This window comes from Cinclus cinclus, chromosome Z, assembly GCF_963662255.1.
Source record: "Cinclus cinclus chromosome Z, bCinCin1.1, whole genome shotgun sequence".
NCBI lineage: Eukaryota > Metazoa > Chordata > Aves > Passeriformes > Cinclidae > Cinclus > Cinclus cinclus.
The window spans coordinates 62388484-62413539 of record NC_085084.1 but is presented as its reverse complement, the minus strand read 5'-3'; the positions used below and the strand labels follow the sequence as shown (position 1 = coordinate 62413539).

Here is a 25056-nt window from a genome sequence, read left to right as displayed (position 1 = left end):
CTCTATGACTGTCCATGTCTTCTCCTTTACCCTTCTTGGTATATTGGAGGGTTCCTCCATCAGGAGCTGCTGCAGTACCTTGGCAATAACTCAGTTCCAGGACTACAACTTTACCTTCAAATGCAGGGAAACTTCTCTGCAGCTTTCTAGAATGAAGAGTTGAAATTCTGTTTCAAACCAGCTGTGTGTGTAACAGTCTGTCTTTGTTTTACGTCTCCTAAGCTGAGAAATTGTTCAGCCTGTTATACTGACTTGGCATCATTTTCATTTTGGGAGACTGGGTGACTAGGAAGATGGCCTGAGCAGAGTGTGATAGGAACCATCTGAAGGGGATCAGGATCTGGAACTGCTTGTGGGGGTGGGTGAAGTACGATCCAGCCACTCGGGGTGGGCTTACAGTGTGTGTAGCCATGCAACTGCAGACTCCTGGCTGCTGGAAGTTAAGGAGGCCAGTGGGAGTTGCGGAGGAGGAAGCTGGGGAGGAAGTGGGAGGTCAGCCAGGCCTTTCATCATAGAAGGGAGAAAAAGCAGGAAACACGAGCTGTGGTAGAAGAGTCATGAGGCTTGTAGAGTTTTTTTCATATTCAGAACATAACAGAAAAGGTTACAGTAGTTGCAGTGTAGTTTACGATGTTTGTTTATAGGTGGCATCACGCTGGACAAAGGCATTATTTTGTCTGAGAAAAAGGCAAACTGGTGAATAAGGAAGAAAGCACCTTGTGAGCCAACGTTGCCCGCAGGCAATAGAAGCTCTGGCACAGCCAGGGAGCCCAAGCAGTAGGAGAGCAGAGCTGGAGTGGTTTTGCCCTTGAAGACAAGGAAGCTTCTTGTTTGTCTTTCTAAAACGCAGAGCATGCATTTTTCAAAAAGCACATTTCCTCTTTGGATTCAGCTCAGAATTTTTCTTTTCTGATGCCAGAATTCTGAATTCTTGGGGTGGGAAGAAAGAAAAAAGGGAGAGGAGAGGGATTTCTGATGGAAATCCTGACAGACTGAACTGCTTTTGCTGTCTGCGGTATAGTGCTTCCTGTAACCTATATGGCCCAATGCCAGCATGATATCTAATACACTCTTGGCTGATGAAAGTTCAAGCAAAGAGGACTGCTGTCTTGGAATATGCCAGAGAAGGAAAACTGAGTTCAGTGCTAAATTGGTATTGTGGCTGAGGGAGACCATTAGTAACTTCAAAGAAATAAAATGAAGATTTCAGTGTTTTGTTAGATTCAGTGGTCGACTCATCTCCTGCACTATCAAAGTGGGCACTTGGAAACCAGCAGACACACATCAGATTTAAACAAATAGAAAAATAAACAAGAATTTCAGGTTTTTAGTGATTGAATTTGGTAGTTGATTATCGTGGTATGAGAATAAATACCTTCCAACAAACAGTGCTTAGTATGAGAGAGACTCCCATGTTACCCACTGAGAAACATTCTACTGTGGCACATGCACACACTGAGGTCTCTTACTTCTCCCAGTATAAGTGAAATGCTGAGCACTTCTTTACACCCCTGCCCTGGTGTTGTGGGAAAGAGTGCTGGTGACCCCAAGAGGCCATGGGGATATCAGGAGGGCAGAAAGCCTCTGTTTCTTTCAGATTTTTGGTTGTAGACCTTGGAGCCAAGACAGATGCTACTATTTGTATATAGAACGCAAACACAAGGAGAATATGTAAACTTAGCAAATGCTGTGTTCTCACTCAAACACAAAAAAAAAAAGATGAAAGGAGCTCTTTCAAGGAAGGGGGCTAACTTTTGCTTAGCTCTTATCTTTGGTGTTCCTGATGTGGTGGTGAGGAAAAAAGTGGATTTGAGTTGTGCTTTGTTACCCAGTACAGATGCCCTGTACTCTGCTACTGCATAGCTCATGAAGCCACAGGAAATTATCCCCTTCCTGCATCTCCATTTGCCTTTTCCCTCAGTCTGAGTCCTAGTTCCTCTGCAGCTCCTCTCCCCCAGCCCCAAACTGAGATTTTATTTGTGCTACAGGATCAGTATTGAGGAAATATAAGGCCATGAAAAAGGTGACCTTCAGCCCTTTTACCTCTGTTTAAGCTCTGGGAGGTTGTTGTTTTGGCCTCCCTTACTGAACTGTAGTAATATTTCATTCCCTTTCTGCTAGTCCAGCATGAGCAATCAGTGTTTTGAAGGCAGTAGCACTCACTGGTGGAACAGCAGTGGAAAAGGTTCTGGTGAATGGTAGGAAATAGACTGGGTATTTGCCTCTCTTTCATAAATAGATTATTTGACATGGCCTTTCTTTCCCTGATTCAGGAACCTCCTGAATTTACCACCCACAACTGAATTTCTCATTTAGGAGCATTGACTGAGCCTGTTACTGGGTTGTCCTAGATTAAAAAACACTCACTTTATTGGGTTTAAAGCTAAAAATATGAGAGGTGGCTGTGCCTGAGCAATGGTCTGATGAGTGGAGAGACTTTGTTTACCTCTGTACTGCCAAAAACTTGTAAACATTTGGCTTTTCCCCTGTAGGTTGCTGTATCTTGACTTAGTTGCTGGGTTGACAGCCATTGACATGGGAGTTCCCCGAGTGTGGTGACTTTACACAGGTGACACCCAGCAAACAGGCAGCAGTATCATTTCAGGGCTTGGGACTGATTTTACTTTGAGCCTGCACATTTTAATCCCTCCCAACTCATGGGTGCTCTCACTACATAGGTAAAAATTATTAAAAACTAATAGTGAATTTACCATCTCCTCTCTTAAAAGCAACAGTCTGCAGGCTCACACTTCACTTCAGGAAAGAATAAGCAGTTAAAATTAAGATCATACCAATATAATAAACAACCCTCAAATTACTCACACTGAGCTAATGACCTGAGTTATTTCATGGCTTTTTTTTGGGGGTAGTAAAATACAATGGTTGAGTGTTCCACCAGTAGTCCCCTGCACTGTATTTCTATCTCTGTTTCCAGATTGCAACAGGACTAAAGTCATCAGATATTTGCATAGGTTTGGTTAGGAATAAGTATCTCCAATTTGCATAATACATGGGAAAAGAAACATGAGAGTAGGAATGTTATCCTATTCCTCAGCTTGGGGAAGGCAGTGATTAGGGAAATATTTTTTCATCTGGTAAGTATATGTGCTTACAGTACTCTGAGGCAATTTTAAAGGGGAAAAAAAATCCATGCAGGTTTTGAGCCATCACTGTAGTTGTAGTATTAAACTAGAAGTTCTCCTGCCTCAGCTTATGGTATCCCAGGTATACTGAAATCTATACATGTGGGCAGTCATCTGCAGCGATTGAAGGCAGGAAGGTGTGCACTTGCCTCGGTGCACTGCCTGCTGGCAAACCTTCCCCCCTCAACAGCCATGTTCCAACTTGCCCCAAAACACATCTGCTTGTGTACTGTAGGCAGTGCTCCATTCAGCATCCCACACTTTTCCTGTTGCCAGTATGGAGTGCTAGAAGCACCACATCAGGAGGCCTGAGCCTACCTCTGGAGCTCTCGTCTGATTAAAATGGTGTTACTGGATCACTTCACAGGCTGAAGGTGTTTGTTGCACAGCTGGCAAGTCGGAGCCTGTCCCTTCACCTGTCTGTCAGGGGGCAAAGTGATCAAAAGTGATAACATGGTAGCATTCTTGCTGGGTTTGTCAGGAGAAATTTGCATATGGGAAAGCCTCCTTGGCTTAAGCTACACTAGTACATTTCTGCAGAAATTTAACACATGAAATGGTTCAGGTAGTATGTTGACATGTGTGGAAATGTGAGCAATAAAGGCAGGGTGCCTGGCTGATGAAGTGCCCTTGGACTGATTCTCAATCTTCTGTGGTTTTGCAGATGAAAACAATCAGGATCAGTGCCACTGGGGATGCAGCCCACCTGCACTGCAGTGCAAAGCTAGTCCCTCCCTGCTTTTACCTTTTTTACCCTTTTTCTTTTCCTCTCTTAAACTCTTGCTCAGTTGTGCTGCTCCATAGGAGCCTGCTGCAATGCTGCCTCATTGATCACAGCTGCTTAATTTCCTGTTCCTTCAGCAGTATTTAAAAAGCTTTTTTTACTATTTTGCTAGGAAATGAGTAGATAGTTTCAGGCTTTGCAGTGGAAAGTGGCTTTGTTAGTATATGCTCTTGCTTAATATGGCACAACATCAGTTGCACAGGAGACTTTCAAAACTAAATAGCATGACTTCATTTGGCCAAACAAGCCTCTGCCCCACCTCATCTCTCAAGGGTTGCTTCCAGGGGAGAACGGTTTTCCTAAGATCTGACCCCAGTTCATAATGTGGCATAAAATGCCCACAATGAAAACCTGGTCTGTTGGTTTTCCACAGTGTTGACCTGGCTGCACTGCTGCAGCGTATGAAAACCAGAAGGAGAAATACCTTGCTGCAGCTGCAGGCCTTTAAAAGGGGAAAATTTCTTGGTGCACAAATGCAAATGTTCTTCTCCTATAGGAAAAGCATTAATGAACTGTCTTCTGAAATATTTTTTGCATAGTGATGTAGTCTGCTGTATTGTTATTGATGTTTCCAGTGTGTTGTAAGGTTTTGCTTTGGTGTTTTAGGAGAAAGGAGGTGGCTTTTACACCATTTAAGTAAAGAATGCCTGACGCTTAATAGGCTGTTGTAATCAGGAGATATATAGTAATCTAAAAATCAAAATCTCATAAAGGCATCTTTAGTGGGATTGTGCTGTTTAAAAAGTAGGAACAGAAATATGTATAGAGCAGAAGCTGCAGTTTTATCAGTGCAGCTGTGCCCAGAGAAGGGGGTTAAATCTAGAACAGTGCAAGCATAAGCTCTGTAAGCCTATAGAGAAGCACAGTGGAAAACAGCTTGTAATGTTTTCAGAGTGAATTTGTTTCTCCCAGCAGGGTGAACAAACAGCAATAATTCTACAGGTAGTTTTGCTGTTGAATTAAAACTCATTTATTGTACAGCAGCATGAAGAACTGAAAAGATTAATTGTAGCAAACTTGTTCAGACAGAGCACTTAATTTTTATTCTCTTTTTCTTGAGTATTGGCTTCTCTTCAAAGACACAGGGATGAACAAAATACAATTTGTTAAGAAAAAAACCTCTATAATTAATATTTACTGTCCTCCTGCTAGATATGTGTCAAGACAAAAAATGTCGACAGAAGATAGTTTATTTTTCCTTGTCGCTTTGTATGACCCCAGGAATAGAGGGGGTGGTTCTTTTTGAGGGGTGTCTGGCTGCAGTAGTTGAACAGTTAAGTGCTTTGGTTTGCTGTCTTCTATTTTAGGCAGGGGTTTGCATTATTAGTGGGCGGTGGAGCATCATCTGCCTGTTTTGTTCAAGCTGTGGGAGTCATTGAGATGGGCTCTGTGACTGTCTCTTTTGAGATACTGGGTAGCAGGAGGCAAAGCTCCTCTTTAATTGAACACTCCTTTCTGGGTGGATCAGGAGAGTCAGGAAGGAACCCTGCACACCTCAGCCTTTGCTCTGGATATTGGAGCTTTGAGCTGAATTTGTGATGAGGGGCCTGTGCCTCTCCATTTGCTGTTAGCATGAACCAAAGGAGTGCCTTTCTCCTGTGGGTATTTTGAATTGACTTAATGGAATCATCTTTATTTACTTTTCCTGTGAAGCAGGAACCAGTTACTTATGAAATAAGAAATTGTGATAAATTATTGTGATGTATATCTCTCATTAGAGATAGTGCAAAGAGTCTCATGAGATGCCTTCTGTCTGCATTGAAATGGAATAGTAGAAAGGAGATTTGGTAGTGAAAATACTATAATTTTTTAATCTTTATTATGCTGGTCCAGTGTAGGAGTTACAAAGTTAGCTGTCTGAAATCAGATACATACTGACTTCATTCAAATCTATAGTTAAGGCTTTCCTCCAGATTTTGTTTTCATCTCTGAGAAAATAGATAAAGTTTATCATTATGGCATTTTATAGTATTCATTAGATTTATATATCCAGGAATTTTCTGTACGTCAAAAAAAATGGTGTAAGCCAATAAAGTCCTGGTGACTACATTTGACAGCAGTGCTGTGCCTTTTGAGACCTTGAGTTTTGGGTAATGGCTTTACAGCTTGGGGTGTACATTCCATGAACCAGTAGCTTTCAGGAGTTGCTCAGTGCTGTAGTTTTGATAAAAAGTGATGGATGTGTTTTCTTGGTCTTGCTTGTGACACTCAGCCACAAGCCAGGTTTGCTGTTAAAACACGAGCTGTCTAAATTTGTGAATGCTGGAGTGGTAAACTTAAAAAACTTCTGTGTTGGCAGCAGCTACGCTGGCATTTCAGATCCAACTTCATAATTCAGTCATAGTGGCTTTTACCTACCAAAGAGCTTGTGATGGTTAGAGAGCAGCAACTGGCCCATACCAATGTGCAGTCAGAAAGATGCATAGTGTGATCATACCGGGTTGTGCAGAACAGGAAACTAGTGATGAATAGAGGAGAAGGAACTGCTGGTGTTTAGTCTGAAATAGCTGCAGGGCTCAGCAGGATGAATGCACAGCTTATCCAGGTCTGTCCAAGATAAAGGAATACTTTATACTTAATGATTTGGCCAACCAGCCAGGAAATACTGCATAAAATTTGTCATTGGTTCTTAAATGTAAGCAGTGATGAAATCCCTTCACAGAGAACGGATATCACTCACTAATGGATTTTGCCGCCCCAAAGGGTAATGACATTTAGGTCATTCATGCCCATGGTGTTGTGTCATCATTAGAAAAACGCTGGAGGAAGGACTTTGTTTTGTGAAATGTCTGGCATTCACAGTCATTAATTTTAGACAGTTGGATGATGGGTTTTGCGTTTTGTGTAAATTAACTGCTTACTAGCTAGGACCCACATTATCACTATTGGTGAGGAAAATTTCATGCATCTGGCTGAATTTCTTTAAAAAAAACAATTAAGGAATCCTAACATACTGCAGAGAAGTCTAACTGCTCATCTAACTGAATGGAAGAATATGTAAACAAGTCTTTAAACCTGTTCTTTGTAATCTCTTGCTTATAGGAAAGAAAAAAAGACTGTTTTTAGTGCACAATTTCTAGCCTACTTCTAGAAGGTAACAGCACTTTTAGCAGCCATTTAATCAGGATACCAGATTTAATAAAGAGCTGTAAAGTGCTGCATAAACTGGTTGTATTTAAGCAAAAACTGGTTTTCATAATTCTCCAGTTCTTCCAAGTAAATTTTTAAGGCAAACACAAAGCAGTTTTGATACTGTGAGCTGTTCTTATGTTTAGCTCCTTCCTGCATTCTGTGTAGGAGGGAGGTATGTGTTTAATTCCTTGTGTTTTTTTTAGTGCCTATAAGAAAGCACTGCAGCCACTAGCATGCTGGACATTTTGATTAAATCTCCTTTCTTTGTGCAAAGATACGTGTGCAGGGACACCAATGTGACTTTCAATTTCCTTAATGAAGCTCTTCACTGCTTAGATGGTCTTTTAGAGATAACTATGAATATGAGAGAAAATCCCTTGGGCAAAACGACTAGTCTGAGCTTTTAATTTCTAGCCTAAGCCATACCAAAGTGTTTGGGCTGTTTAACAAGATGGGAAGTTGAGGCTTTTGCCCCTGCCATCACTAGGAAAGTGTTTTCCTTCTGAAGTAGGCAGCCTATTTGGAGGATCCCCGGGTTACATATGCACTGGCTGTGGATACTTGGCTCTGTTTGTTGAGGCTGACTCCAGAATCTCTCTATTAGGAGAGCAGCTTAGTGAACTGGCAGCATTATTTTTCTTCTGTGTCCTAATGTGGCCAAAAAAGCAGAAGTGTGAGTGGGGGTTTTTTTTATTATTTTTTGGGGTTTTTTTGTTTCGGTTTTGGTTTTTTGGTTGTTTTTTGTTTGTTTCCAGGCAAGAAAATCAATGTAGGCAAAACCCAAAAGAAAAAAGGCAAATGTTTATGATGAATAGCTAAATAAAGCCAATGAGGGCTAGCTAAATACAAAATCAAAAGTGGATGCAAGTATTCCTACGTTTTGAGAAATGCAAGCATAAGCAATAGGTGGAGATGCTGTAAAATTTTGCATGCTATGTATTTGCAGCAGTGATGTGTTAGAGCAAAGGATGAGGAGCAGTACAGAGATTAAAATAAGGACCTAGGCCATTACCATAAAAAATAGGCCTTTCACAACATAAATCACAGGGTGGCTTTTTTAATTTAGTTAAAAGACTGCATGGCATATACTAGGGAACAATCAGTAAAGGAAGGTTGGATGGATGAGATGGTGGGTTTCTCCTAATCCTGGTAAATCATGAGTATTAGTGACCATAAATAACTAGATGTGCTGCATTTGGTGTTAAACTGATAGTTTGCTAAACTTCTTTCTGTTTTTATTTCTAGGGCTCTTCCTTATCTTAGGCTTAATACTTTACCCTGCAGGCTGGGGATGCCAGAAGGCGATAAGCTATTGTGGACCTTATGCTTCTGCTTACAAACTAGGAGACTGCTCCTTGGGCTGGGCTTTCTACACAGCTATCGGCGGCACTGTTCTGACATTCATCTGTGCAGTCTTCTCGGCGCAAGCTGAAATAGCCACATCCAGTGACAAAGTGCAAGAAGAAATAGAAGAAGGAAAAAACCTCATCTGCCTCCTTTAATTCCAGTGGGGAAAAATACCAGCACCTGGATCGTTATCTGCTTTCCATTGACTGGACAAGCAGATCCATTTACCTGTTTTTACATTTGTGTGATTGAGCCCCATGCATTCCAGCCCTGAACTACTGAAAGGGTCTTTCTTCTTTGCTGGGCTATGAGGATCAGAGAAAGGATCCAAGAAAGCAGAATGTAAATACCTGGGGATATTTTTAGTTTCATTCTGTGATCAGGACACAGTGGAATATATTAATCCGACTGGGGATGTGAGTAATCACATGTATATAGCAGGAATGCTGTTAAAACTGACAAATTCTGATTGATCGGATTGTCAAACCCACCTTGGTCACTTTGAAGAATTTGGGTTTAAAATAATAAAAGCCAGCACATTTTTTTATTTTCTTAAGCAAAAGAGAAGCCTATTTTAATAAGGCTTTGTTTCCAAGGGCTCCCCTCACTGGTGAATATTTCTTCACCATCACCTGGTTTGGTACCATTTTCACAGAGGTGCTTTTTGGTACTGAACTTCCTAGAAGTACAGTGCCTTCTTGGATATTAACTCTCTGTTGGAGAAACCAAAGCTGATGTTTACACCAATCTTTAGGCATTTAGAAAGTCAAGTTTCTGACAGGTTTCTCTCTCTTAAAACAGAGTGCAAGGTGTGTGCAACTTCTTATTTAGCAGGTAAATACTGTTTCCACTGACTAGACAGAGAAGCTGTTGTTTGACTGGCTCTCACCTGATTCAGGTAAACTGAAATATTTCTACAGCCTTTATGAAAACACCTGAAATCCCAAGCAAACAGCTCCCCACAGCACCAGCCTTACCTGGGCTGCAGCCTCTCCTACAACTGTGGATGTCGCATTGTACCTTTGTATTTCAACAGTATTACTTTTTCTCTTGTCAGTGAAACGTCATTCCCAGTCCAGAGATGAGTCTGTCTCATGGCCCAGACACACAGGAGCCTTTAGGGAAGTTAAATTTTTCAGAAAGCCTTGGCAAATTCTATGTGGCTGGGGAACTTTTTTGTTTTTTTTTTTTCTTTTTTCTTTTTTGTGTTTGTGTGTGTAGAAGTAGACCTTTTCCCAACTAAATCAGCAGAAATTAAACACAAATGACCTTGCCACAAATTCCATTTTTTCCTCAAAGCCAGCTGGTGTTATTTGTGGTATTGCCTCACTAACTAGAACTACTTCTGATACCAAGTTTGTAAGGTATTTTAACAAAGGAATGATGCAACTGTGCCATAGGAGCATTGGGGATAATTCATCCGAGAAGTAGTTCTAATGAAATACTAGGCAAATTTTAGATTCCTTTTCTTATTTCTTGGTAGTTTAACATCATCCAATGACAGTGTTGCTTCACTGTTACACAGAGCAGAGATTCTTGCTTTTGCTGGTCAGTCCCTTAAAATGTGCCATTAGTTATTAAAAAAATCACTGTTACTGTCCAGGTAGGTAGCTGCTTTCAAGGCACTGCTGATGTATTGCACAACACAAGAGCTGTTCTGCAGTCCTGACGGCGGGCCGAGGGCAGCCTGGAGGATGGCTGAGCAGTCACGGAGCTGGGGTCCCCATCCAGTGCCTGCTGCCCACCAGAGACACAGAGCAGCTCCCAGCCTGTGCCTCTGTGCCCATGGCACTTGCAGCCTGCGTGCTGGACAGATGCACAGGTGACGCAGTCCAACAAGGTCAGTTTCTGCCTGTAATCAAAAAGGGATTGTTTTAACCTAGCCTCTTCTTGCGTTCACCTGCTCCTGCAAGCCACATCTACCATCTTCTACTTTAAAATGGGTAACTCACTGTTCTTTAAAATATTGAATTTAAATCCCCTCCAAAAGTTAAGGTGTGCACAACTGCCTGCACAAATCAAGATTTTAATAAAGCAAAACTACTAGTATGAAGTGGTGCCTGAGGGTGAAAATCACAGCCCACACACCCAGTCCACACCTGTGTTTGTCTCGTTGGCTTTGCCCCATACACATTCCCCCACCTGAAGGACATCCACTGGGCTTGTACCTGGGGTCCAGCAAGGCTTCTTTCAGGCATCCTTCCTGAGCCCCTGCTGGAGCAGACACTGAACCTGGGCCACCAGCTTAGCTCTGCCCTGCCCTCAGGGACCCTGCAGTTGGCAAAGAGGGGACAGGCAGTTGTACGAGTACCATACAAACCAGCTAAAAACAAACTGCTAAGTAGATGTACAGTTTTAGCTTCCTTAGGTGGGTAGCAATCCAAAGTCCAGGTCACCACTGCCAACAAGTCTTGACACAGTATTAGGGTAAAAAATGCTGCTTTGGCTTGAGCACTTGATCAGTCAGAATTAAGTCAGTTCTTAAAAAGGTTGAGGGCATACTCTGCTCTGGCTGAGAAGTAAACATTGAGCAACCTTCATTCATGTTACTAGCTGACCTCTGCTGTGATCCACATGATGCTTAAAAAATGTTGACAGTACATTTTGTTTGGTTTTGGGTTTTTTAAGTACAAAAGAGACATTTTCAATGGCACATTTTGCTTTTGTTTGCATTCATAACCAAGAAGACCCAGCTTTTCTGCTTGTTGCTGATATTTTATCAGCTTGCTCTGCAACAGCATAATTAATTAACTTGCAAGAATATCCATGTTCATCACATAGCACAGATAGAAGACAGGCTGGGAAGAAATACAGAGGAGAAATAATCAGAATTTCTTTTCTCAGGGTTCTGTTTTTCTAGCAAGTCATAAGGTGGTATATATTCTGATTTATTTTTTTTTTCCTGGATGAGGTTTTCAGGTTCAGGGTGCACTCATTAAATTCCACAGCTGTTTAAATTGCTCCTGAAGTTCACCTCAGCAGTAGCTTTCAAAGGCACTTTGGGAAAGAAAAAAAATCAGCTTAAAGCTAATTTAATTATTTCATGAGAGGGGCTGCAGAGTGTAACTGCTTCTTAATATACATGCACTGCATAGGATCTAGAGGAATTTGCTGTGGATTCTTTAAAACCTGTGTGCCAGTTAGTTCAGTTTGACTTTGTTTTGTGGTATTGAAGATTTTTTCAAACATCTGTGGTTTCAACTTCTTAAACTTATATTCAGTAAAGTGCCATAGACCTTTTTTTAAATTGTAGCATATTTAAATATATATATATATATATATATACACATATATATATATATATATACACAGACTTGTGTGAGATGTGCAATACAAGGAATGGGTTTTGTGGGGTTTTTTTGGTTGTTGTTTTGTTTTGTTTTGTTTTACTTTAGTTTTTGCTTTTAAACAAGTGATTTGAAAAGGGACTTCCCAGGGAAGAAGTGGCTGAAGTCTGGTGGTGTGGATGTAGAGTAATGCAATAAAATCGCTGATGTTGAATATCAATAAAACAGTAGCAATAGCAGCTTGAAGATTTAACAAAAATATCTTCTAGATTGATTTGAATAACTCAGAATACAGACACTTCCAGTGTGGAGCTGGTTCCACCTCTGGCCATTAACACTCTAAAAGCTGAAAAGGCTCAGCGAGGTTTCTTAGTGTGCTTTATTTGTAAAGTGGCACTGCAAAAAACATTGCTACTGAGCTATTTCTGGGTTGTCTATATCACCTTTATCACATTTGTATCTATTTTATTCAATAAAGTTCTCTGGATTATTAGATTTCCTTTTTTTTCAGCCAAATAATTTCCATTTTGCATTGTTAACCCCTCCCAAAGTTTCCCACATCCTACTGGTAAATGGAGAGGAGTTCAGGCCTTCCTTAAAAGCCATGGGCACTGGTGCCTACACTTCAAGGAAAGCGCAGAGCCCAGCAAAAGCAGAGCATGGCAGCAACACACTCATAACTCCTCTGTATAGGAAGAGCAGCTGCAGCGATCCAGCGAGAGTAGGTTTTGAGCCATGGTTTATTTGTGGTACTGTTTTTCTGTTCTTGACTCACCACTATGTACATTTGTTAGCATGAATGATGTACCTAATGTCTTTTTAATCTAAATTTCAATTAAATGTGAGTTTTTGAATTTTATCAGGAGTCTGACTGCCTTAATACAAGCATATTGGCCAAGTTGAGCCTAACTGAGCTTCAATTGTAGCTTTAATAGCATTTATGATCCCAGTCCAGTTATGTATTTAAGATTCCCATCTGACTTAAACACTTATTATTGCTTACTGATCAGAAGTATGTGATCTGAAATGTAACTATGTGTTATACAATACAGTTGCATTAAAGAGACTTTCTAATTGAATATAGCTGACAAAATGTGTTTCATTTTGCAACTAAAGCACTGAATTTCCTTTTTCCTGAAAAAGGGTAGTAACTGTTGTAAAACAAATATTGCTTCATCATACACAGATTTTTTAAATGGTGTTTGCCAAAGTGTGTTTTAGCCTTGAGGTGTGACATGACAAACGTTAGAGAAAGGTAACAAAGCCAGTCTATAGCAGAACCAGGAACAAGGCTTTCAGTAGTTTAAAGAAAAGAAAGCATGTCACTTATTTATCAGTTGCAATGGTCCACCTCTATTAAATTTATATATAATTAATCACATGTAGTTTAATTACACTTCTAACAGTTCCTAAACTTCTTGGGAAGAGAAGTAGCTCTTGGTTAGAACTTGGAACATTTAGAAACTTGTTAGGGGATGGAAGTTAGGGGACAGATGCCACTGAATGCATCACTACTATAGTCAATTTATGAATTTCAAAACGGGCATAGAGAGAGCACTTATGCTCCAAATATAAAATACTGCTTCGAGAAATCACAAAATACTGATTTGAACAGCTAAAAATATTACCTTCCTTTTTCGGTAAAGTTAGTGGAAATAGCAATAGCTGAAAGTTCAAGTCTCTGTATGTATTGTTACAGATTTCCATATTCTTGTAGCTTACTCTCCTCTCCAAGTTCCAACTCGGTGTAGCATAGTGGAGCAATCACAAAGTGGATGTCTATTATCAGTGTTAGACTATATCAGTGTTAAACAGAAAGATGTTGTCTTGATGTGTGATTCACTGAAAGCTTGTTTACAACCTTTTATTTGAAGTATCTTCCTATCATTGACATTCTGAGAGCATAGGAATCAAAATCTTGTAACGGGCTTGAGGTACCACTCAGATGTGGTGGCATCACTACCTTGGATCAGACCAAGGCAAAAGATAAAGAATGCCAAATTTAATCCCATAGGTCTTAGGCTGAAGTCAGTGATCTCAGGAGAGTTTAGGTTTTTCCATCCTAATTGATTCCATGATTCTGTATTCTGACTACTTCCAGTTGTTCTCTTACCTTGGACAAAAAGTGTCACCTCACTGCCCAATACAGGATATGCATTTTTTTTAAAAACATCATGCACTCTGTAAGAAGAACATCATGCATACCTTTAAAAAAAATGAAGGCACAACACTGAAAAACAGCAACCATGCTTTGGCATGTGTGCAATGACTACAGCTCAGACATACAGGTGTTTAATTAGGCTATGAACATGATAAAATCTACTAGCAGCATTGTCAGCTGGAGCAGTGTCAGAGCAGCTGATGCCACAGAGGCACCAGTGGTCAGAGGCAGCTGTTCTGTACAGTGGTCTGGGCTCCAGCCAGTGTTGCCTACTGAACTCCAGCTGTACAGAATCACAGAGCAGAAAAGCTGAGTGCAGGGCCACAAGTGACTGCGGCCAGCCTGTCTTCCTGGCCTGCACCAGCCCTGTTTTTACTAATACAGCCTCAAACTTTATAAATAAACATCAGTCCCAGTATTTCCCATCTCTCCAGCTAGAAGCTTCTCCTCCTGAATCATGGATATAAAGAAGTAAAACCTGATATTGTCAACACTCTCAAGAGCAGCTTCTTTGTATTCAAGTATTTTTCTTTGTGTCTGAGTGTAAAGTAACAGGAACATGAAGGAGCACTCTCTAAAAGCAGGACAGTATCTTTTATATATATGTGTGTATATATATATATATATAAAATGAATATAGGATTATATGTATATATATGTATATGTTTATATATATATGTACGTATGTATGTACTACGCACACATACACACATTACTTAGTCAACAGAAAGCTCCAAGTGTATTGACAGACAATAAAACAAGTGTATTGCAACCACAATTGTTCAATGTAATCACTTCCATCCAACAAAAAGCACATTTTAATTGAGGTGTATATGCTTCCATTAAACTGCTGGAAAATTAATTTTTGCAAGAACAAATTGTATGGCAGCGTGAGCCTCAAGTAATACATCCTTATCAATGCCTTCTTCTTTTCCCCTCAGTATCATGGTGACACTGTATCTAGTTTAATACTTATTTTGCTGCTGAGCTAGATCTGCACAACTTCCTTTGTAAATCTTCCTGATTTTTCTAATTATGAAAATAAAAGCTATTTACAGACATAAAATCAATTTGTAGAAAAAAGTACAAACTAATTATCACATGTTTTAATGTAACTGAGTCAAGCCTAATTAACTATCTCACCTACTATGCCCTACTGTGGATTCATAAGCAGAATATGCTAGGTGTGTGGATTTTCCTTGACAGAAATATCTTTCCAGAAGTATCACTGAGTATTTTTTATTACAGTTCTCTTAACCCATGCTTTTCTGTCAGTGTGTGCATGCTTTTCCAACTCCATGCTTACAACCTCTTGAGGAAAGTAACCTGAGCAAACCAGAGGAATTATCTCCCATGAAGAGCAATAAAATTCTGTAATAATTCTAAATATAAAACATGACTGGTTCTTATGGCACAATCATGCTTACATTTACAAGAAAGTACAAAACATCTTCCTTTAGTCTGTGGACACTGCCATCCTAGATCTGTAAATGACAAAAAAAGATCAAGTGGATGAAGAATTTCAACAATGACTGATGCATGCATGTGAACATGTCTTCAAAAACACATCTGCCATCTCCCAAAATAATCTTGACTGGATCTCAGAGCACTGTTTGCTGTATCATTGCATGATTATGCATCATCTATTTGCAAACTTACCTACCTCACAGTCATCTAGATGAAGTCATTCAGCACTTCAGAGCTAACACAGTAGTAAGATGAGCCCTAGAGAGCAGATGCTGCAACTGACATTACATGAAAAAACCCAACAGATTGTGATAGTGACTAAAGGAAAAAAAAAAAAAAAGCAGGACAGCAGTGACAGAAATGTTGATTCACTTGCAGAAATTAGAAAAATAAATACTACCAAAGCAAAGCTTTTTTCAGCAACTTCATTTTACTTTCAATAATGTTTTAAGAGTCACTTCATACCTCTAGAATTCCATTCAGTCATGAAAGAGCATGTTTAATTTTAACCCTTTTGAGTTTACAGCACAAGAAGGTAAGCTGCAAGTATTTTAAGCATTTTCTTCATAACAGTTGAGTAGACTAATTCTCTTTAACCAGATTTATTGATAGTGGACATTTTGCTTCATCATTTCAGCAGAAATACAGCATCTATATACAGAATTATAAAAAGCAAGTCAGACTTTGACATAGATCATCCTCCTTGCACATCACCCTGACTGTTAGAAGAAAAATCCCCATTATTGGTCAAAACTATACAGAGCGAACACCTAGGAAAAAAGTATTTTCTTTTTTATTCTATGACACTGTGTTAATACAATAAATATACAAAACTTCTGAACTACTCAGACATGCAACAGAGGGACAGAAGAAGTGTATTTGTACAGAACCATGACATTCACCAGGATGGCAGAACATTGTTAGTAATTTACAAAATATACAAACATCCTCAGATAAATAAAAACAACTCCTAAATTACAGATCAATGACTACTGACATTCCAGTGTTTAAACTTCATACCTTGTACTGTTTGTCACAATACTACAAAAAGACAACTCAAGTGGGCGCCATACTCTGATTAATAAGAGAGCATAAAATCTAATTTTTGTTAGGTACAAAATATTTTAACAAATCTCAGCCTTCTGTTGTCTAAGCTAAACAAACTCTTCCCTTGCTTTTGGGCTGAAAAGTGTCACAGATTTCTGGTTTCAAGAATTCACATGGGACGCTACCCTGAATTTCACTCAGAAGGCTTAAAGCTGTACATTCAACCCATGGTATTACAAATCAACAATTCTTATACATAGAACAATACATATGTTTTCTCAAGGAACCTTCAAACATTTGAGAAAAAAATCTACCTGTCAAATTCAGGCTTTATTCCTAATGTGTTTGGGTTTTTTTTTCAGTAATCTGTACTATTATGCAATCTTCAACTTCAGTTAAATTTTAAGGATGATGTCCCTTGGATTCCCATCCAAGAGATACCAAAAGAAATCCCCAAATTTAGATTTAAAAGTAATCCATAGCAGAGTTCCTAGATACAACCCTCAAGTTAAATTTAAAATATGAAAAGAACAATCTTCATAATATAGCTTCTAGAATGATGGTTCCCAATCTCAGCTGAGGAAAGTAACTTTCATCTGGAAAGCCTTTAAAAACATGCCACGCAAATTCATGTCCGGTGTTACCATGTCCATTATTATGATATTCTAACAGCCTTGTTAGATAGAATATTTAAGCAAGTATATTAATTAATGTGAACTTCAGCATAGGTGAAACTATGACGTTTATGCAAATTCAAGTGTGGTTTAAAGAAATTAGTAAACAAAAGAAGACTAATAGGAGAATTCATGCTAACAGTATATTACTGATTCAATGATGAAGATAGGGAAGTATTTTTTAAAATGAGCTTATGTTATTATGAATACAGTGTAGTGAAACAAGACTGTATGAAATTCAGTCCACTGTCAGAACATGGAGTGGCCTCAGAACTTTATGCTGTGTTATTAAAGATGATTTAACTGAAGAACTGAATTCATTTCAGCCACAGTGTGTACTCATACAATCTGTGGGACGACATCTTTCTATTTTCTGGAAGAGTTTGAAAAACTGTCTTAAGTACTGTATGTAAGCTTCATGAGGCAATCCAAGAATGTAAGGTCTTCGAAGGAGAGAAACTCACACTATACTAAGTCCTGACAATATCATACTCTAGAATATTGTGATGGTATGTACCATTATGGACTGTTAGTTTCACAGCACCAATCCAACCTCTTAGGCCTCCAATTCAATGAGTTTAAATTTAACTTTATTAAAAATAAACATTTCTACCTTTGCCGAATCAGAATAGTTTAAAAGCTTTTCTTCCCCTATAGCTTAAATCACATCACTGAGATGACTGAGTTAATATTAAAATTCATTCAAATATCCACTAAATGCCTTTGCTTTAAGAGCCTGGTTTTAGATCACATTCCTGTTAAAAAATTAAATACTGTATATATAGTGTTTTGGATAGGCAGTAAACAGAGTGACTGTCCATGCTAGAAATTTAGTACCATCGTTAAACATAAATCAATACTTGAAAAAAACCCCAAACAAAAAACTAACCAAGAAAATCCCAATTAAAACAAAAATACCACTGCACATAGAAGAGGGACAGGGGATATGTGAATACTGAAGTTAAAAATAGCAAATATATAATCATTCAGCTCTGTGATTGAGATCACCAGTTAAATTTCTTAAACTGAAATATTCCATTACAGAAAATGTTTATACTCCACAGTAATTTCTCACAGGTAGAGAATACTCCATGGAAATAGATACAAACAAATGCTATAAGGTGGCGCAGGTAAATTCTGGATCAAAACACTACTTAAACAAGATCAGGAAACTCAACAGCATTCATGCAAGCTTACAGGTTTATATCAAAAGACTAACCTAAAAAAAAAAAAAACAACAAAAAAACAAACCACAAAACCAAACAAGAGAAGAATTTATACTGTCTGCTTTACTTGTATTTGACCCCTAGCAGCTGCTGAAATTGCAAAAGCAGTAGTCAAACCTAACTATACCTCTCAGTGTATGCCACTTCTTATAGTAAAAATAGGAATATCAGTTCTTATGAAGAAAAATAATCCGAAGTGCTTTCCTGAACCTAAAAAAAAATACTGGAGTGAATTGCTAAAAAACCTTCCAGATTCTTAATACATTGATTTGATCATTATATACCATTGTTAATTCTCAGGCCAATTGTTGAAATTATTTATCCTTCATAAAATATGGAAAGCTTTACATCGCAGAATTCAGCATGTTAAAGAAGGGGAAAAAATGGTTTTCTTCTTAAAATAAATAAATTTATAATAAAATAAACCAAACATTTCCCGTTTAACCCATGCACAGCTGCAGAAGAGACAAACATGCTGTGTGAATTTTGACCTAGGCATTTAGGGAATACAGTAAGTGACTGGAAAATAAAGAACAGCTGAAGAGAACCGTGGTGACTTTGTTCCTCTACATCCGGTTACCCTTGAAGGCGTTCTGAGCTGCACTGGTGGCCGCTGTTGAGGCGGCGTTGGCCGCAGCAGTTTGTACAGTTTTGTTGGACATCACTCCCGTGGCAAACTCCTGCTGTGCTTTCTCAAAGCTCGCACCAGTCGTGCGGTACAGCCCGTGCACCTGCGGAGGGAAAAAGCGCTGAGAAAATGGTGCTGCGCTTCCCATTTCTCAGCAGACCAATAGCAATGTCTCAAACACAAAGCGGAGCTGTGTGGTGAGGAAATGCGATTTGTTCATGTGTTTGAGAGAATCCATTGATGAGAACATGGAATTTTTTCCCACAAACTTTTGAATTTTTCATTGACCTGCAGCACACACAATTTGACTGTGGGGGATACCTATAATTATCTGCAAGTTCAGAGGTGTCTCATCATGTTTAGTAAAATGTGTGATATTTGGTGAATTTTTCTCTACAACAGTATTTAGAAACATTTTAGTTACTCTGACTCATTACAAGAGTAAGCTACACTCTGACTGAATACTGAAAATTTCAAAATATCCTAATTATACAGGTACATTTGCAAAACTAGTGTGATGACCAATAGCTCTGCATAATAACCAAAGGAATAAATAACATGACTTACATGTTATTAACACTCTTAACAATATGGCATATAACAAAATAAAAATTAACAAAAAACAGACAAAAAATCCTGATTAACTTTGAATGACCTGAGTATTAAAATTCAAATGCTATTTGTGACTCAGTTAAGTCACAAAAAGGTTGTCAAATAATATAACAAAGACACTGTAGCAGGAAAATTAATGTAACTTTTTTCTCTGTTCTAAATGTGACTATTTCTCATCCATAAAGATATACAAAGTCTTACATGAATATACGGGGTTTTTTTGGAAGAATCTGGATGCATACATTAAGAAAAGTGTAAAAACATATTCCACCATGTTTTTCTTGCTTGTTTCTTCTCATCTATAGAGTATTTCTACATAAGACAAGATGTCTCCAGGCATACAGTTAAAATTTCTAGTTTACAGAGAACAGGTCAAAAGAATTTGTGTATGTGTAAAATCTTTAAACCTAACTGTATCTGAAGCTGAATTACTAGATTTTAGCCAGCATATCATCATCAGAATTCTCAGTTACATTTATCTCAATGACTTACTAATGCATAAATATCTATACTTAAATCTTCTGGCTGGAAATTCAACAAAAGTAACCACAGAGAAAGAGTTTATTTCTTTGAGTTTTCAAGCTCCTGCATCATTAGCTGGCAAAAAAAAAATTAAAAAAGAGAGAAATAAAAACCCTTTTCTGAGGTGCTGAGGATCTCTATTGATTTTAATGTGAATGACTTGGTAAGAGCTGAAACTTAGCAACCACTAGAGTCACATTTCTCTGCACCTGATGGACAGCCTAGCATCTACAGCAACAATCACAGTGTCCAGTGCATTCATCTATTCCTTTGCGGTGGGGTTACCTGTCAGGTTCTCTAATTCAGAGCTATCTTTCCCCATTTGCAGAAAACACATGCATTGTACAAACAGCATTTTGTAATGCCACAACAGTATAAGCAAAACTGTACAGTTGTTAATAGGTAACAGCTCAGGCTCACCTTGAAGAATGTAACTTAATCCCCACTACTTTGTGAAATAGTACCTCTGAAGAAGAAAGCAATATGCAAATCGAATGTAGGAAACAAAAGAGGGAAATAATATGTAACTGACCTTTTTAAACATAACTAGTGAGATAACAGCAGATGCTGTGAAAAGTGCAGCTATGATTATCATCATAATGCCAACAGGAATACTCTTATTAAGTCCAGTAAGAGATGAGATCCACCCACTGAAGGAAGAAGAAAGAACAAATTTTACTAGTACATCACATGAACCATTTAACCAAAGATATCCTCAACAAAGGAAACTTCATAACCTCCTGGTTCTAAAACGTTTTCAGTATTTTTGAAGAAAAATAAAATCATCGGAATATTACATAAGCATATTTTGGTTCTATGATATGTTTTTAAAGCTTTATTTCCATTTTTTCACAGAAATGCAGTGAAACTATACAAAACATTGCTGTAAATATTAATATCCTTGAGAAAAACCATGGAGAAATTAGAGAGCTTCTTCTCAACTTCTTGACGTTTTTTTGTTATACTGTCATTTCAGATTGATTCAAAACTACATGAATTCATAGATGAGAAAATATCACTAAAATATAGTTTCTAACTTCTGTAAATACAGAACAGGAAAATACCACACATACACAGCTTCCATGTGAAGATTTGTTTAATTGCATCCACACAGTGATGCTTTCTCAACTGAGGTTAATATAATTTTTTTAAGTAGAGAGCATCAGACGAACTAATAGAAAAAAACTGCTCTGTAAGTATATATCTACTTCAACCATTTCCCCATTCTTCAAAATTGAAATACCAACAGACATGAACAGTTTCAGACCTGAAAACTAAAAAAGCAGGTTGCCTTAAGAACAAAACCCCATGCATAAAGAGTAAATAGATTTTTCCAAGTTATTAAAAAAAGGCAAAAAATTATGTCAATCCGAAGTCTAAAACTTTCCTCTACCTGCTTCATGCTGCTTTGATATCCATCTATGTTCCACTGTAATCTACCACAAAACCCCAAAATCTGAACTGTAGTTAGGAATTTCTTATGATCTGGCTACTTTCAATACTCCTTCCCCAAGTATGCTTAAAAGCACACTTCCCAGACTTGGATGAATAAGTAACAGAGGATTCCAGAGCAAAAATAATAAAGTAGGATCTTTTCTTACATAACAATTTTAAAGCAATGCTGTTTTGTCTGCCCTGCATATATTTTGTGGTTTGCAGCAAAAAGCACTGATAGAGGAAGTGTCATTACCCAGCTACAGCACTGCCACTCATGACTTCATGTTACCAGGTGGCTGCTACAACATTGCTTTTAGTTAATTCCTTTAGTTCAAGGACAGTGACTGATTCCCCACAGTTTCTCCCTGTAAAATCTAAATATTAGATCTCGAAGACTCAAAGATAATATACATACAAGTTTCATGTATAAGTTTATAAGAATTTATAAACATTTAAAAGAAAGATCAACTTATTATAGAATATGGATGTGACTCAGACAAATGAACTTTTAAAATAATATCAAAGATATACCACTATATTCACCCAAATGCCTCATTAACTCGTTCTACAAATTTTGGGCATGAATTTCTCAAGGAGGAAGTATATTAGTATAATTAGAAACACCTAACAATACAAAAAATATGCAAAGTATATATTACTGATGTCTACATTTTTACTTTCCTTTACCTAAATACAGACTGAGTAATAACTCCTTACATCACCAAAATAGAGGCAGTAGTGTAGGAAAGAGTAATTGGCTCAAAGTGGTTTAAATTGAAGAACAAAATTTTGACCAGCCTACTGACAGAAGTACCTCACTTTCTTAGGATACATTTCACCCTCTTCACCTAGTTAAAAGCACTCTAAAAATGCTTTCTTTTGAGAGTTAAATGTAACATTCCAGTGAACACAAGATAATTCCTTTGAAAACAGATTGCATTGCAGTTGCTACTTCAAATCTGACTGTTTATCTTACAGATAGCACAACATTATGGCAAACAGAATACTCACCAGTTTCCCCATCTTTGAAATCCTGCAGCTTGAAGTACATGTACAGCAAACTGGCAGATATATACAAAGAAGAACACAAAGAACCTGAATGAACTGTCACTCCTGAAAGAGATGGGGGAAAAAAGACTAAAACAGCCAGAAAAATCATAATTTTTATTCATATTCTGTAGTACCAGTCTAACTTTTTTTCCACATTAACTAGAGGATAAGTACTATCATTTATCAAGTGACCTGAAGTATCAGTAATTCTGTGGTTTCTTAGAATGTTTATTTACAAGAGCTGCTGTTTCTTCTTTGATACAGTAATTTTGTCACCTGCATCTCTAAGAAAGGTGAGAATCGTGCTGTTCAGCCCAGAGCAGAGCCTCTTCAACTAACAAATTAAGTTTGTAAAAACAATTCCGCTCCACTTTCCCACTGAAGTTCACAGTGATGGCAAGATGGGAAGAGAATATTTCCTTGTGAAAGGAAATAAAATCTCATATGGAATTACTGAAACACCAAAAAAGTATTTTGGGTACACCAAAATACTGAAGCAGCTGTTATTTTAAGTAAGATGTAAAAAAATATTTGTTTTTTAAATTACTAAAACGCCAGCCCCACAAAGACTGAAAATAAAAAAAACAAAACCAAAAACAGCCAAATATAAATATACAGGCAAAACTGCCATGAAGACTCAACTTACTACTGTCAAAACTAATGATCATATGATATGCTTGCTACTGGAGTTCTTAAGAAAGCAGAAATCATTTAGTTAAGTTACAGAAACAGATTTTGCCCTCAACAGCTCTTCTTGCAGAAGGGGCTTGAAAGTTCTATACAACCAGTTCAGTTCAATAACTATTTCATTTTCAGCTGATTGAAAGTTGAATATGCAAGCAGTAGTTTTCCTTCCTCAACTAACCAATTTTCTCTAAGAAAAGCCATGGATTTACTAGACAAGAAATGAAGGTTAAGCTGTATGATTCCTCAAAGATTGGTGGCTATATCAATACCTCCTAAGATAGCAAAAAGAAACACTTCCTGTAGTCCAAGTGTTACAGTTGCAACTCTGTGTTGCAACTGCTGGCCATCAATCTTTTAATGCAAGAATAAGAAGGGCATTTAAACTGAGAACACCTTTAATAACTTCAACCTAAAAAAATCCCAAAACTTTAGGAATACAGGACTTTAAATCTCTACATGCTGATCTTCACTAAGAAAAATGTTACTTTTGCATGCAAACACGCTATTCTATTCTTAATCACACACCTCATGCTTCTGAAGTTTGCAAAGATTACTAAGATGAGCAAAAAGTTTGTTTATTATATACCTGCTCTATTAATTCTTAAGAATCTCTGGCTATTTCAATTACACCTGCTCTATTAATTCTTAAGAATCTCTGGCTATTTCAATTACAGATACTATAGGTATCTATCACTTAAAAATACAAGATTTTAAGAGCAGCTATTTATGAAGGTCATTCAGGAAGCAGAAAAGACACTATTGACTACTAACCTACTCAAATTCTTGGTGTGAAAAAAACCCAAAGATTAAATGAGAATGTTCTATGCAACTGTTACCAGCTCTTACTAACTTTAACAAAGTTAAGTATTTCCAACAAATACTTTGTGGTAAAAAGGATAAATAGTTTTAAGGATATTCCATGACATCTTGCAATGGCATCTGCAAACTCTCTTTCTTTCTAATGAAAGCACTTTAAAGGATTATCATCATGATAATCAAGCAAATTCTGGAATGTTAATGCATTTTGACAAGTCTTTAAATATTCTAAATCAAGCTGAAGTTGTTACCTGAAAGCTCCATAAAGTGGTCTGTACCAGCAGACAAAAGAACAAGGGGTAAAAAGCAAGAACCAGAGAATACTCAATCCAAAATCAACCCCTCGCGTAGAATCAACGTAAAACCAGGCCAAACATCCAAAGATATTAAGAAACAGTGTCACTGTATGGACTGTAGAAGCAAAAGCAAAATAGTCTTAATTAAGTTATGTTTAAACAATAAATTATTATAACTGCTAAAGTTATACCTGAACTTCTTAAACATTTAAACAAAACATCAGCATGCTGACAATACCAATACCCTCTCAAAGCAGTCTGTAATAAACTGATTTATACAGTTTTCTACATTTCAGGTAAATCATGTATTCACAAGTGAGAGCACTCTACATGAAAATTCAAGTACTATCAGCTACCTGGCAATTGAAAACATCCTGTCATAAAAATAAAATACTTTAAAGCATTAAATTAAGAAAAAAGAGGTTTCTACAGCCAAAGTAATTTTTTTACTACAACAATAACCAAATACAAATATTTACGAGACTACTGAATATTTTTTGAAAGTTTAAAAATGACATAAAGTGCATCACAAAATAAGCACTGTACACATTCAAATTTGAAAGCAAAAATTTCCAAAATAATCTTCTTTCAACAGAAAGCTCTTTGTCTTCCATATAATAAAACAAAAAAACCCCCACTTACTAAGAATGTTCCTCAATAAAACATGGTTTGCAAGCTGTTCTGGATGCTTTAATATATTTTGTATATTCAAATGTTTCTTAGAACACCTGCCTTTTTGG

The 25056-nt window shown here is 37.7% G+C and overlaps 2 protein-coding genes and 1 pseudogene across 3 annotated transcripts in view; 2 read left to right on the top strand and 1 right to left on the bottom strand.

Moving 5' to 3' along the window:
- The window catches only part of LHFPL2 (LHFPL tetraspan subfamily member 2), a 54950-nt gene extending 46217 nt beyond the window's left edge, over window positions 1-8733 (top strand). Inside the window, exon 3 of the mRNA XM_062512963.1 lies at window positions 8305-8733. Coding sequence (XP_062368947.1) covers window positions 8305-8561 — 257 coding nt within the window. The 3' untranslated portion in view covers window positions 8562-8733. The remainder of the gene's footprint in view (window positions 1-8304) is intronic.
- On the top strand, window positions 8613-11690 carry LOC134056990 (uncharacterized; annotated as a pseudogene).
- A 4217-nt stretch (window positions 11691-15907) lies between these two features.
- Window positions 15908-25056, bottom strand: part of SCAMP1 (secretory carrier membrane protein 1) — a 41353-nt gene continuing 32204 nt past the window's right edge. For both annotated transcript variants that reach the window (XM_062513234.1, XM_062513235.1), the window contains 4 exons: window positions 24272-24431; window positions 22479-22580; window positions 20563-20680; window positions 15908-18999 (listed from right to left, as the gene is read on the bottom strand). In XM_062513234.1, coding sequence (XP_062369218.1) covers window positions 18835-18999; window positions 20563-20680; window positions 22479-22580; window positions 24272-24431 — 545 coding nt within the window. In that variant the 3' untranslated portion in view covers window positions 15908-18834. The remainder of the gene's footprint in view (window positions 19000-20562; window positions 20681-22478; window positions 22581-24271; window positions 24432-25056) is intronic.